The sequence below is a fragment of the Verticillium dahliae genome, genomic scaffold (assembly GCF_000150675.1).
Source record: "Verticillium dahliae VdLs.17 supercont1.3 genomic scaffold, whole genome shotgun sequence".
Lineage (NCBI taxonomy): Eukaryota > Fungi > Ascomycota > Sordariomycetes > Glomerellales > Plectosphaerellaceae > Verticillium > Verticillium dahliae.
The window spans coordinates 1381406-1394768 of record NW_009276940.1 but is presented as its reverse complement, the minus strand read 5'-3'; the positions used below and the strand labels follow the sequence as shown (position 1 = coordinate 1394768).

Sequence of the window (13363 nt, the reverse complement as noted above, 5' to 3'; positions counted from 1 at the left end):
GAACAGCCCGAGCAGAGCAGGCAGAATGAACCTGCCTTGGAGCCCGCGAGGGTTAAAACCTGCGCAGCGCCACTTACGATACGTCTCACAAGAACCTTAAAACCCATACTCGCCATCTTCACTCATTCAACACAAGCACTGCATCCAACCCCAGAGATTTCATTATTCATGCTCATTACTATTGTGCTTTTTGGGTCTATGTACATTAGGCTACGGGCAACGTCCGCGTCGCACGAGAGGCGAGCAGCGTCTGCGTCTAGGCGAAAGCCCAGTAGGCGAGCTCGTACATGTAGGCCAGCGCCATCTTGGCGTGCTCATTGACGTGGCCAAACGAAACGTACTGCATCGTGTCGTTGGGCGTGTGGATGTACGGGTTGTGGTTGCCGAACGGCGCCTCGAAGATGAACGACGAGGGGAAGCCGTTCCGGTTGGCGGAGGCGTGGTCGGAGCACGCATAGCCGCAGACGGTCTCCTCGTAGGGAATGTTGGTGAACTGGCCGATGGCCTTCTTGAGGAAGTCGTTCTGGCTGGCGTCGGTGAAGTCAGTGACGAGACCGAACCGCTCGATGCCGTCACGGCCAGCGTAGCCGACCATGTCCTGGTTGAGCATGGAGACGACCTGGCGGTTGAGGGTGCGGTACTGGGTGAAGATGTCCTGAGAGCCGAGCAGACCAGCCTCCTCGGCACCGTACCAGTGGAACTCGAGGGTGTTGAGGATGTTGCCGTCCTGGACACGCTTGTCCGAGAGGACGGCGCGCAGCACCTCCAGGTTCATGAGCGAGCCGGAGCCGTTGTCGTCGGCACCGGGAGCACGGCCGGTGCCGCGGTCGCCCGAGATGACGGAGTCGAGGTGGGAGCCAAGAATGACTGTACGCTGGCTGCGGCCGGGGATGGTCACGATAAGGCTGGGCTGGGCCCACGCAACGTGGCGGACGTAGCGGAGGTTGACAAAGGGGATGCCGCTGTCGTCAATGGCTTCCTTGATCTGGTCATGCAGCCAGTCGACGGCCTGGACGCCCCAGTTGGAGAGATAGTAGCGGTTGTGAAACGAAGAGAACTTGGTCAGAAGTCTCTCGATCCTCTCCATGTCAAGCTTGGGAATCAGCTCGTCGATGGTGCACTTCTGGTGGAACTTGTCGGGGAACGGCAGGGCCGCAGCAACGGCGAGCCTGTTGGCCGACACCTCCTTGTCCTGGAACTCGGTGATGTCGAAGAAATGGGCGCCCTTCTGTTGCGGGGATCAGCACGGCGCTGCACAGGGATTGGATGCCTGTCTGGAGCTACTTACGTCCATCATCTCAAATTTCTGCTCCTCCGTGACCTCAATGGTGACGCCAGGGGATGTCTCCAGCGTAAACATCTTGACCGCACGTCCGATGGGAGCAGTAGCAGTGGCCGAAGCCACGAGGGCAGCGAGGACGGGGGCAGAGTAGCGCATACTGGTGGTAATGGCTATTGTTCTCCGGGGTTGGGGGTAAAAATTGATGATGCGAGGTAGTCAACACAGTTAGACCTGGATCCTGAGGAGATGCTGAGAGCCTCCGAAGCGTCACAGCGGGAGGCAGGAGCTGCATATAAGGTCCGCCGTGCCTGCTTTCTGCCTATATGGATTTGACACCTACTGCTCAGCTCCAGTGTAACATCCCCGCTCCTGCTCGCCTTGTTGTCCGGGAGCCCGGGTTAACGATGCTGCCAACGCTCCCGTTTGCAAGAGCTACACTGCAAAAGGAAGCTCATTGACATCGGCTTGCTGCGGGCACAGCTGACGGGCATCTCAGAGCAGGGACCAAGGCCGAGTTTCCTGGAATGGAGGATACTCCAGTTGACAAAGATATCCTGTGGCGTATGCAAGGTACCTTGCCCGTGTGCGTCCGATTTCGTTTTCTCCCCGCATCGGAAGCGACGCTGTGGTGCCCTCGATGAGCACGTGTTCCTCTCAGGAGTGTTGCAAGCAGCATCGACAGCCGTTTTCCTTCGCAGAGAAGCTGGTGCGAGTTGCTGCTGAATTGTTGCTGGCCCCCATGCTTTTGCCTCCTCTGTACCCTCGTTGTTTCCTCGTTGTTCAAAGAAAATCTCTTGTGTTCCTTCGCGGCCACAACTGTAGACTCGCACAACTCGAACGCCGTGTCATCCAACCACCACACCCCGTATCAGCCTTGTTGGGCGCAAGGAACACCGCCAGTCGGTGTAGCGGCACGCTTCCGAACAGGCCATCCACTTGGCAGCTGTTTGAATGAGGAAGGTGACTGGAGGAGCCAAGTCCTTCAGGCCAGGAACCGACGGCGACTATTGGCGTTCGGATGGTTGGTTGTGCGGGGAAACAAGCTTGGCATGCATCTGCATTTGTTGGCTCATGATCCGATTGGGAAGGCTGACAATCTTGCCAAGGGGACTTTTGGTCCGGCCAGGTCAAGAGGCATTGGCACTGCTTCGCTTCGTGGACCAGCTGGTTGATGGAAGATCGGTTGCGCATGGAGCTGTGTGTCCAACACTTCGACGCCGTGGGACCGACTTCCATGACTAACGAAAGTCTGGCAGGGGCCCTTTCTCCCCATGAGTTGCTTGTAGGATTCGCTCCTGCATCGTCAGCCATCACGTTACCGGCTTTTGGTCCATGGTTTCGATTTTGGCCCAGGCTGAAATGCGAACGTCGGGTAGGAAACGTTTGTGTGCCCGTCGATAGATGGAGTGGCGGGCGGCCGTCGATATTGTCGGAAGCGGAACCAAGTAAAATGGGAAGAGCCGAAGCACTGAGCGGAGTGTCTCAATGTATAAGTAGTTGCGTGGCATCGGACCATCAAGGTTGAGTAACTGTTCCCGCATATGTCTTGTTGTGCGAAGCGGAAGATTTAGGCACGCCATCGCTACCTACCTAAGCTAGGTGCGTGTGTTGAGGTTGTGGACGCGCCAGTGGCTGGCAGCCACCGAGCTGATCGATCCCATCGAACGCCTTCGGTTGGCCATGTCAAGACATGTGAGCCTCGAATGTCCACGTGTAGGTTACATTGCATTGTTCGGGTGGAGGCGCCAGTGATGGAGGTGTTTGGAAATGACTGTTTTTAGTGATGATGAGGGGTTGTGGTCAGTCAGGCGGAAAGACCCCAATAGCGGGGTATCCACGCTGTTGTGTGTGGCATCTCCAGTGAACATGTGCATCACACACATCTCTGCTTCCAATGCTGATGGAGACAAACCAGCCACGCCACTTCGACTGCGACCAACTGATACTCTGCTCACTCACTTCTTGCCTGAGTCTTAATGAAGCTTTGTTTCGTACCTCGTGGTTTCTTACTATGGGCTGATCGGCCGGGCAAAATTCTATCATTACTCTAGGGTTGAGCCGATGTACCCCTTCTGAGCTAGTCTCATACGCTCCCTAGACAAAGCTACGGCCTTGCCAGCGGAAACAATTTCTGGCGCAACTAGTAGAGACAAGAGCTGTGGAACATCGCTTTCTTCCGGGGCCATGAACAGATGCAGTTGTATAACAAACTGGCTGAAACGGGGCGATGCGGTCAGGACAGTAAGAGGTAGCACAAGGCAGAGACCGGCAACGAAGGGTAGAAACCAAAGCCGTGGCATAGAATAGTTGACAGAGAATATGCCAGCGATGCCAAGCCCGAGTAGTGTTTGCGGCCAGAGGACACGAAAGGTCTCACGCCAGCTAAGGCCAAGCTGGCCCCGGTTTTGGCCATCCCAGTTTATAGACTTGCCACTCAGCATGCTGAAGAAGAAGAACAGGATCGCTACGTCGATAGCTTGCCCGATAAAGGTCATTATGATGAGTTCCAGCACGACAGAGACAGTCCAGCGGAAGTGGCCACCATAGCGTTCGAAAGAGTTTCCAGCATTGTCGAATATACCGACGACCTTAGGTATCAGGCCAATACATAGTACGAGCAGTTGCGGCGTTGGGTCGTATTTGAACTCGGCATCATTATACCCGCCTGATACCCCTTTAGCGATGCCAGCTAAGGTTAATAGGAGCCTGCAAGCCGGGCTGATATATGAAGAAAGAACGTGGTACACATGATACAGGGTGACAGGCGCGAGGCCAGGCTCCTTCAGCAAGAACCAGTACTGCATGCTGCCCTGGCACCATCGATGTTCACGGCGCAGGTAATCGATGAAGGTGGGCGGGCTAGTCTCGTAGCTTTCGACGTGAAGAGGGAGCATACGAACTTCGTAGCCACCGCGGCGCATGAAAATAGCTTCGATGACATCGTGACTAAGGATGTGGCCCCCCAGCGGAGGCTTCCCTTTGAGAACAGGAAGCATGCAGTTCTCGTGAAAGGCCTTTATCCGGATAATGGCGTTGTGGCCCCAGTAAAGCCCGCAGTCGCCAAACCACCAGCTAGTCCCAAGATGACGGAAACGCACGCCATGACGTCTTCCGAACTGTACCATGCGGGTAAAGGTACTGATGGCTGGAATATGAAGGAATTGGGATTGCAATAGGCCGAGTTGAGGGTATCGTTCCATACTTGAGACCATACGAACCAGAAGGTCTCCACCCATCACGCTATCAGAGTCGAGCGTAACCATGAAATCATCGCCCTTGGCATAGTTGACAACATAGTCCATAATATTGCCGGCTTTATAGCCAGAATTCTTCATGCGGCGGCGGTAAAGGGGCTCTCGATACATGCCGATGCCGAGGCTGTCTTTGATACTAGCGAAGACTTGGTCTTCCACTCCCGCTATATCCGGACGACTGGTGTCACTGAGTATAACGAAGCGGAAGTGCTGAAGGTAGCTGATTCGGCGTAGGCTTTCCTGTATAGCCAAGAGGCCTTGAAAGACCGGGATAGGGTCTTCATTACGCATACAGATAACCAACGCCGTTTTCGAGGTGATTTCTGGGAGAGGACCAGAAGCATTGAAATAGGGGTATATAGACTTTTCTGGCTCGCCAAAAGTACTGATGCATAGTCCTATAACGTGGTTCCAGGTATGAATGATATAAGGAGGTGCACAGATAAAAGTACAGAAGAGGATGAAGGCTTCGAGGTTTGTAATGCCGCCTGGTTGAAGCATAGCAAAGGTAGTCCATAATATATAGAATATCGAAGTGATGTTGAGGGCGGCGACCATCAAACGGCGATAGAAAAGTGGCATGCCGGCCGTTTGGATAGGTGTAAGGATGTTGTTGCTCATCTTCAATAGCTCAGTTGTTGTCCGTTCCGTTCATCGTCAAGGTATGTGTTTCATGATCACAGTTCGCACTCCAGCAGATCAGCGGATACTTATAGGCGTCTTTCAATAATGAGCTCCGTGGGTACCAATATTGTCAAGGTGAGAGTATCAACCTCTCGACGCTAGGGCTGGAGTAGATGACAGGAAATAATATCGAAGCTTATAAGGACAAGGGTCCCTTGTAGTACTTACTTGAAGTCTTGTTCTCATCATTCGACTCTGTGGATTCTCTTAGTTTTGCCCGGGACAAAACTGCCCAGTTTCCCAGAGGCTTCTCAAGCGGAGGATTCTCTTAGTTTTGCCCCCGACACAACTGGCTCGTTTCCCAGAGGCTCATCCAGCGGAGGCTTTAAAAGGTGAATATGGTTTATACGACCTACCTTGTACAGGGATAACTGGTGGGGATATGGAAACTGATACGAATGGAATGGAGGAAGGGCCTGCCCTGTGGCCGTGCCTTAAGGCCGCCTGTAACCTAGCACGTGGCCTGGCCTGTGGCCCTGCCGACTTGGGCACGTGGTCTGACCTGTAGGCCCGTGCCTGAAAGGATATCTATACAATGCCTACGTGGCCTTCCAACCCAGGTAGTGCAATTCATCTATCTTACACCTACAGAACAGCCATATAGCTTCTGTCGTATGTTGCTGGCGAGACGCCTGCCTGGTCCCCAAGACCCGACTCTATTCCTAGCCGCAATAGAGCCGTAGCCGTTTCTATGCATAATAGAAACCTGGGCCAACCTATAGAATAAGTACGGTATCTGAGTTAGTAAATGTCATATATAAGGGGACAACATATAGCATATTTACATTCTCCTAGTATAACCTAGTAGGATATCAAGACTAGAGATGCAATATATAAGGGGTATTTAGTTAAAGAGAGGCTTCTACTATTTCAGGTCCTCTAGAACCCCTATTCCTTATATAATCTAATTTATATTTACTCTTCTAAATTATATACTTTTACATAGACGCAAAAAGACTATAGGGGCGGGTCGGTTACTAGCTTATAGTTAGATAGCCTAAATTCAGTGCCCTATATAGGTCGGGTCAGTTCGCCCCACTAATATCAGTCACCCAAGAGGTCGCCTAAGGAAGTAGATAGGTCACCTTATGCATAGGGCACCTCGTACTATATTTACTGCCTAAGGTGAGATTGCGATAGGTCGGTCTAGGTTTCTATACTCCTACGAGTTATCCCTGCATACGTCGTATAAACCATCCCTTTAAACCCGAAGTTGATCTTAGGTATAAAAAATATATACTAGAAGGACATAGCTAACGTAGCAAAAATGAGCTAGATAGCTAACTAAGTTATAGACCTACCCTATAGTATATTAGTAATAAGCTATAATACCTATAATATTAGGTCTACTAGGGTATATAGTGAGGATCTTAGGTGGATTACGTTAGACTAAGGTAAGGTCCCAGGTACTACGTAAGGTAGCAAAGGTAGCGGCGCTAAACTTAATTATGAAGGCAGTGTAAGGCTTATAGGGCGCTTGTTATACCTAAGATCAATTTCGGGTTTAAAGGGATAAACTCTTTCTAAGGCGAGTCCTACAGTGGTATGTGGTAAGCTTTGAGAAGTCACCCAGTACCGACCAGGGCACGACTAGGGGCTTATTATTCATCGACTTCCCCATCGACTGCCCTGGCAATTTATCTATATCTCATTGGCTCATGGACCAGCCTTATTAAGGTGGTATAATTTTGTGCAAGAAATGGAACCCCCAGCTGTTGTACCCTCTAAGCGTGCCCCACTTATAGGGGTTAAAGATACCTGACAGGCTATCGAAACTTTTGCCTGTAACTATGTAATGTCATCTTTCAGTGTTACGGTTGGGATGCTGAAAGCTAATCATGATGGTTCCCTGTCCAAAGGCATGGGTACTTTGACATGTTGGCCGTACACTTCGGGTCTCTCCGCCTCACGTACATGTACTAAGCTTACTGTCAACATTACGAAAGCTGGATCAAATACGACGGGCGGCATACAATACGCTGCTCTACAAAGGGAATGAGACTTTTCGTCTCAAGTGGGATTGAGAATCTTCAGAAAGCCAATGTATAGTGAATGCGGGCGGATTAAGGCAATTTCAACTTTGCTCTCCGCTGGAACTGTTCCCTTGACGAGGGTCATCTTTCTTGACATGCCCCCTGGGTCTCCATCGCCGCCCCTACTGCGCCTTCTCCTAGGCGTACGCAACTTTCTCTCATCAGCTTCGATTACTACGGCAACTTCTTCTACCTGCCGATATACTTTCAGTCCGTCCTCGCGTACGCGCCTCTGGTCTCTGGTGACCTGATGCTTTCCACCGTTGGCACCACATCCTTTGGCTCTATCCTCGATGGACAGCTCATGGGCCGGTGGGGAGGTACATGCCGTGCATCCTCGTCGGCTTCGTCCTGCGAACTCTCTGCGCAGGGTCTAAGCTCATTTCATTTTCAAATACAACACCGGACTCGGCGCACTGACAAAGAGTCTCGTCGAGGAAGGCGCGGAGATTGGACTGACGCTGCGGCCGACGCTGGCGGACACGTACGCCAGCAGCCGAAGCGAGGACCGAGTCGTGACGACAGGGCTGCGGAAATTGGTAGGACCCTTGGCGGCGCATTCGGGCTCGTTGTTTCGGGTGCCATCCTGTCGAATGCCCTTAGCCGCGACCTGACGCAGCGTGGATACATGGATGAAAAGGAGGTGGCAAGTCTGACGATCTCAATGTATGCGCCCGGCGTCGTAAAGCTTGAAGAAAAAGGGGTACAGTATACTGGCAGTATACACGAAGGGGTTGCACCACATTTCCATATTCTACATGTACGCCGTCTGCGCTGCGCTGGCTTTGGCGCTGACTGCGGGCCATGCGAGCCTGAAGGTCAAGGCCCTTCCTGCTGAGCAGCCAAAGACCCTGGAGGCATCTGGCGACGATGAGGTTGGAAGAACGAACAGGGCAGAGAGGGGAGAGGCTGAAGGTCAGGCTTGACTTGAATACATGTAGTCGAGATTCCGCATATTTGCGGCAGTGGTACGAGCACAGGCAAGATAGTAGAGGAGGGTAGCGTGGAGATCCATTGTTACATCGCCAAACAGTGGAAGAGCGGCAGTATTTGGTGTTACATGTTAGTGGTGGCACTCACGTGGTCAGTGCTATTCGCCTCGCCTGGTGGCACGTGCTGCCTCGCATAGGTACCTGGGTACCTTAGCTCACCTACCGCTAGGTAGGTACCTTGAGGTGCCTTATGTTGGTAGTGGTCTGGAGAAAAGGGGTTGTTATTAGGAAGTTATTCTACAGGGCCGGAGGGTGCCTGGAACTAAGCTATGGGAGGCAACAGGGCACGGGCCACCTGGCACCAGGTGAATGCCACTGACCAGGTGAGTTCCATCAACACCTGAAGGTACCTACCTAAGTTCTCGGCACCCTCCTGCCCTGCTGAATAGCTTCTCAATACACACCTTTCTTCCACACACGACCTCCTCCAATACATGGCGTTGAAACAGGTTGACTGCGCTCCAAGTTCACAGATTCCCTTGATCAGGGATGAATGGAGCATTTTCACCGTTGATAGACTCAGCACCAAGCTACACCAGCACTTGTCAACCGCTGGATTCCGGTGCCGGCATCGCGTAATTGGCCCACATGCGAGAACACAACACCCCACGCCCACACACATGCCGCTTATCGCAGGCCGCCAACACTGGGGGGCGCCGCCAGTCGGCAGCGTCCAGGGCGACGTGCACATAACGTTTTGGACACCCCCCCGATGGCGGCGGGGTTCCGCGCGGGGAGAGAGTGCGGCGGCGTCACAGAACGCCACGACCGAGTTGGCCCCTTGTACAAGCACGACTGTCCTGTCTGTCTGCCGTCGCTCTGCAAGAGCAACTTTTCATGCAGACTCACCCACATGCAGCTGTCGACAGGCTCGTGATCACAGTTCAGTGCCGACGCAAGCCAGCAAACCGGACCTTACCAAATCATCATACTCGCCATGGCCGACGACCTGTACCGGCTCACAGCCAGTGAGGTCGCAGCCAAGGTGCAGTCCGGCCAAGTCACCATTGAGGAGTACGCTCGCTCGCTGCTCTCACGCATCGAGGCACGCGACCCCGTCGTCAAGGCCTGGGCATACCTCGACCCCGAGCGAGTCATGGCCGAGGCGAGAAGGCTGGACCAAGTGCCCCTCGAGGAACGCGGCCCGCTGCACGGCGTGGCCATTGGCGTCAAAGATGTCATCTTCACAAAAGGTGAGAGAGCCTACGTTGCCTCTTTCGTCCTCACCATCGTTGCACGCCGCCTTTCCTGACGAAAATCCCAAGCTGACGCGCCAAAGACATGCCCACGCAGTTCAACTCGCCCCTGTACACCGACAACGCACCGCACGTAGACGCCGCCTCCATCATCATCCTCCGCCAAGCCGGCGCCCTCCTCGTCGGCAAGACGACGACGACAGAGTTCGCAGCGACGACGCGCGGGCCGGCAACGACGAACCCGCACGACCCGTCGCGCACGCCCGGCGGCTCCTCGGCCGGCTCGGGCGCCGCCGTCGCCGACTTCCAGTGCGCCGTCGCCCTGGGCACGCAGACGGGCGGCAGCATGATCCGGCCGGGCTCCTTCAACGGCGTGTACGCGTTCAAGCCGACGTGGGGCGCCGTGTCGCGCGAGGGGCAGAAGCTGTACTCGTTGACCTTTGACACGCTGGGCGTGTTTGCGCGGGGCGTGGCCGACCTCGAGCTCATGGCCCACGTGTTTGCGCTCGAGGACGATGATGACGACGACGACGACGACGAAGCTGGCGTGGGGCCACCGGCGAAGACGACGACGGGCTTTCAGGTCCAGGGGGCCAGATTTGCCGTGTGCAAGACCATGGTCTGGCCGCATGCTGGGCCGGGGACCGTCGGGGCGTTGCAGCGTGCCGTCGAGCTGCTGAGGGCGCAGGGCGCCAACGTCGAGGAAATCTCATTCCCCGAGAGCCTGGCGGATCTGCCCAAGTGGCACGCCACGGTGCTGGATGCCGAAGGTCGAGCAGCATTTCTGCCAGAGTATCGCGCCGGCAAAGACAAGATTGCGCATCTTCTCATCGGACACGTCGAGAACAGAGGCAGAACCTCACGCGCAGAGCATCTCAAGGCCCTTGACAGCATTGCGGCGGCAAGGCCCGTGGTGGATGCCATGCTGAGCAAGTACGCGGCCGTCCTGGTGCCGAGTGTGCCAGATGAAGCGCCCGAGGGCATCGAATGGACAGGGAACGCGGCGTTCAACGTCATCTGGACGGTATGTATGCTTCGCTTGGCGCAGCTGCCTCTCTCGCTGACTCGAATGCTAGGCCCTTCATACGCCGGTTGTCAATGTCCCCGGATTCAAGGGTGGCCGTGGAATGCCCGTCGGCGTGTCGCTGGTAGCCCCGAGGTACCGCGACAGGCATCTTCTCAAGGTAAGCAAAAAGGTCGGCGAGATCTTCGAGGCTGAGGGTGGGTGGAAGCCATCAAACTAACCCCTGACCACCTATACATGGCCGCTTGAGACAATGGCGAAGGAGCACCCTGTTCGTTGTCCATTGTCGTGCGTCAGGCATACATGACTCCGTCAATTCACTTGGTCTTCATCATGGTGATGGATTGCATTTGCAAGACGGTCTTCGTAATGATAACCCTAGTAGCATACCATATGTGTATACCTAGTCCATGTATCAAGATAAGGAGCGTACCCCATCTGACCAGGTGGTACGATATCCGTCACAGTAGCATCACGCAAAAACAGGCAGCAGAGCCCGAACTGGTGACAAAGCGATACCATTCCATGCAAGTGGTATCATTGCGGCCCGTAGACCGGCATCTATATGAGTCATTACCGGATATTCAAATCACAACAATCCATTCTTCCCAAACCATCCTCCCCATCTTTTCCTGCATTCAGGTCGTTCCAAGGCGGGACTCTTAAAGATAGAGGTTGCCATGCCGTCTAAGCCCACTTTCCGAGGAAGCTCATGAGCGCCATGCCAGCCATGAGACCGAACAACGAAAGAGCCGTGACAATGGGGCTCGAGTTCATAAGCTCCGAGTTGGGGTACATCCAGTCCTCGGCCCACATCTCGACAAGGCCAACCCAGACAAGGATACCCGCCGACAGGGCGTCGAGAGTGCCGATGGCGACGATGGTGTCGGGGTCGTTGCCGTTAAAAAAGTCGAGGACGGCGATACCGATGGCCATGCCAAGGGGAGTGATGAGCGCAAAGGCACTAGCGAGAAGACACTTCTTCTTGAGAGAGTAGTAGGCGGGCTTGAGAGAGTCGGTTGTCGAGTGGTCGGATGCGTCGGCCGAGGGAGTAATGGCAGGGTCCGTGTCGCTGGCGCTCTTAGTCTGGGCGACTTGAGTTGACCCGTGGCCGTGACCATGGCCAGAGGCCGCGTGAACAGGGGATACAGTGCCGAGAGCGGCAATGCGGCTGCCGAGGGCGAGGCCCTCAAACATCTGGTGGAAAATGATGACGATGAGGAGCGTACGGAAGAAGCTGTCCCCAGTGACGACCAGGGTGATACCGATGACTACATGGTGTGAGCGAAACGTCCTGCAAGATTTCGCACGTCGAGCAACTTACGGATCGAGTGGAACAGAATTCCAGCCTCCAGCACCATGATGCTCACAGTTTCTGGCCGGAACCAAGATTTGGCATCTGGCCCTTCAGCAAGCTTCCTCTTGACGATGCGCTGGCCGATGTACTCGACGAGGAACGAGAGGAAGATGCCAGCCATGACAATGGCGGATGTGGTACCCTCGTAGCCGAGCGAACCCAGGCAGGGATTAGCAAACATGAGTTGCGCGTGGGTGTACAGGTGGACAAAGGCGGTCGAGATGATAACACCGGTGCCGAACTGCTTGATGATGAGGAAGATGACGTGCAGTTTCGACGGCAGCACACGCATGAGGAAAATAGGACCAAAGACAGCAATGGCGCTGGTCACGAGAATGACAAAGAGCAGGCCTACACGCAGGGGGATGTCGTAGTCACGGTCGACCCTCTCGCAGGACCGTGTGCCACCGCTCTCGCTCTCGCCAGGGCTGACGCAGTGCTCGACACCGGCGTGGAAGTGGCAGTTCTCGCCCTGAGGGTCGCCGCTGGCACTCTCGTCGGCGCTAGCCTCTTGACCCTCAGCAACAGCCTGAACATCGGCCCCGGCCTCATCAACGCAGAAGAGCTCCGTGCCGTGAGAGTGACAGTCGGTAAACTGTGCGGGAATGTCTTGCGTCGCCGTTGCCGTAGTGTCCATGGAGTACTCGGTGGTGCCGTGCATACAGTAGACGGCGGCCTCGTGGGGGTGACAGCTCGTCAAAACAGTCGGAGCCGCTTCTGCGGTGGATGCCTCCGTTTCCGGCGCAACGGTAGCACTGGCCAGGACAACCTGGACCTCTGCACCACCTTCATAGAAGCAGTACCTGGGGCAGAGTTAGCATCGAGCCAGATAGGACGATCCGAGGGCAGGACTTACAGGTCGGTGTCATGAGCGTGACATCCGGTGTATGAGCTGGGAAGGTCACCAGTGGTAGGCGTCGCAACAACCCTGAACTCTGTGTTGTCGCCGGTGCAGTACCTGATGAAGATGAGTACAGTTCCATCTTCCAAGGGTATCGTGATGAACCTACTGTGTGCTGGCGACAACCTCACATTGTGATATGGCTGACACATCGGGAACGGCAGCTTGTCTCGCAGCTACACGGGGGGCTGGTGTCTCGCGAGCAACAACGTGTGCCGAGGCGGCAACACTAGCCACGAGGCCAGCGGCGGCAGCGAGGGCCGAGACATGAAGTCGAGCCATGGCGTCAAGAATGGGCACAGGCAGACGAGGAGGAGGAGAGCGGAGGAGGAGGAGATAAGATAGGGAGCCGAGAGACACGGGATGACTGAGCTCTCACGATGAGGTGCGAGGCAAAGCGGTCAGGGTTCCACGTGAGGTGGCAGGCGGTCTGCAGTCGGGCAATGCAGGTGCGGATGATGATGCAAAGTGTAAGGCACGATTCAGCAGGTGCGAGGATCCTTTAGTAGGTCGTATCAAGCGGCGAGTGCTCCGTCAGTGGGACGATGATGGTTGGCAGGGTTTTCTTTGCCAGAGTCGAGGTTTCTCACGGCGCCAACACCTTGAGGGTTCAATGGGCCTGATGGATACCGGTTGTCGA

The 13363-nt window shown here is 54.9% G+C and overlaps 5 protein-coding genes across 5 annotated transcripts; 2 read left to right on the top strand and 3 right to left on the bottom strand.

The window, feature by feature from the left end:
* Nucleotides 1–256: 256 nt before the first annotated feature.
* VDAG_02072 (leucyl aminopeptidase) lies at nt 257–1438 on the bottom strand (the record flags this gene model as incomplete). The annotated part of the gene is made up of 2 exons (XM_009658101.1): nt 257–1228; nt 1289–1438. 2 exons carry the CDS (start codon nt 1436–1438, stop codon nt 257–259), a joined length of 1122 nt encoding a protein of 373 aa, XP_009656396.1.
* Nucleotides 1439–3324: 1886 nt separating this feature from the next.
* VDAG_02071 (glucans biosynthesis glucosyltransferase H) lies at nt 3325–5157 on the bottom strand (the record flags this gene model as incomplete). The annotated part of the gene is made up of 2 exons (XM_009658100.1): nt 3325–4398; nt 4501–5157. The coding sequence occupies 2 exons, from the start codon at nt 5155–5157 to the stop codon at nt 3325–3327; spliced, it is 1731 nt and encodes a 576-aa protein (XP_009656395.1).
* Nucleotides 5158–7348: 2191 nt separating this feature from the next.
* On the top strand, nt 7349–8179 carry VDAG_02070 (uncharacterized protein; the record flags this gene model as incomplete). The annotated part of the gene is made up of 3 exons (XM_009658099.1): nt 7349–7396; nt 7465–7935; nt 7985–8179. The coding sequence occupies 3 exons, from the start codon at nt 7349–7351 to the stop codon at nt 8177–8179; spliced, it is 714 nt and encodes a 237-aa protein (XP_009656394.1).
* A 1003-nt stretch (nt 8180–9182) lies between these two features.
* On the top strand, nt 9183–10904 carry VDAG_02069 (glutamyl-tRNA(Gln) amidotransferase subunit A; the record flags this gene model as incomplete). Its single annotated transcript, XM_009658098.1, has 3 exons — nt 9183–9438; nt 9525–10465; nt 10518–10904. The coding sequence occupies 3 exons, from the start codon at nt 9183–9185 to the stop codon at nt 10683–10685; spliced, it is 1365 nt and encodes a 454-aa protein (XP_009656393.1). The 3' UTR covers nt 10686–10904.
* Nucleotides 10905–11152: 248 nt separating this feature from the next.
* Nucleotides 11153–13167, bottom strand: VDAG_02068 (zinc/iron transporter protein; the record flags this gene model as incomplete). The annotated part of the gene is made up of 4 exons (XM_009658097.1): nt 12833–13167; nt 12679–12780; nt 11790–12625; nt 11153–11736 (listed from the first exon to the last, which is right to left on the bottom strand). Exons 1-4 carry the CDS (start codon nt 13003–13005, stop codon nt 11153–11155), a joined length of 1695 nt encoding a protein of 564 aa, XP_009656392.1. The 5' UTR covers nt 13006–13167.
* Nucleotides 13168–13363: the final 196 nt, after the last annotated feature.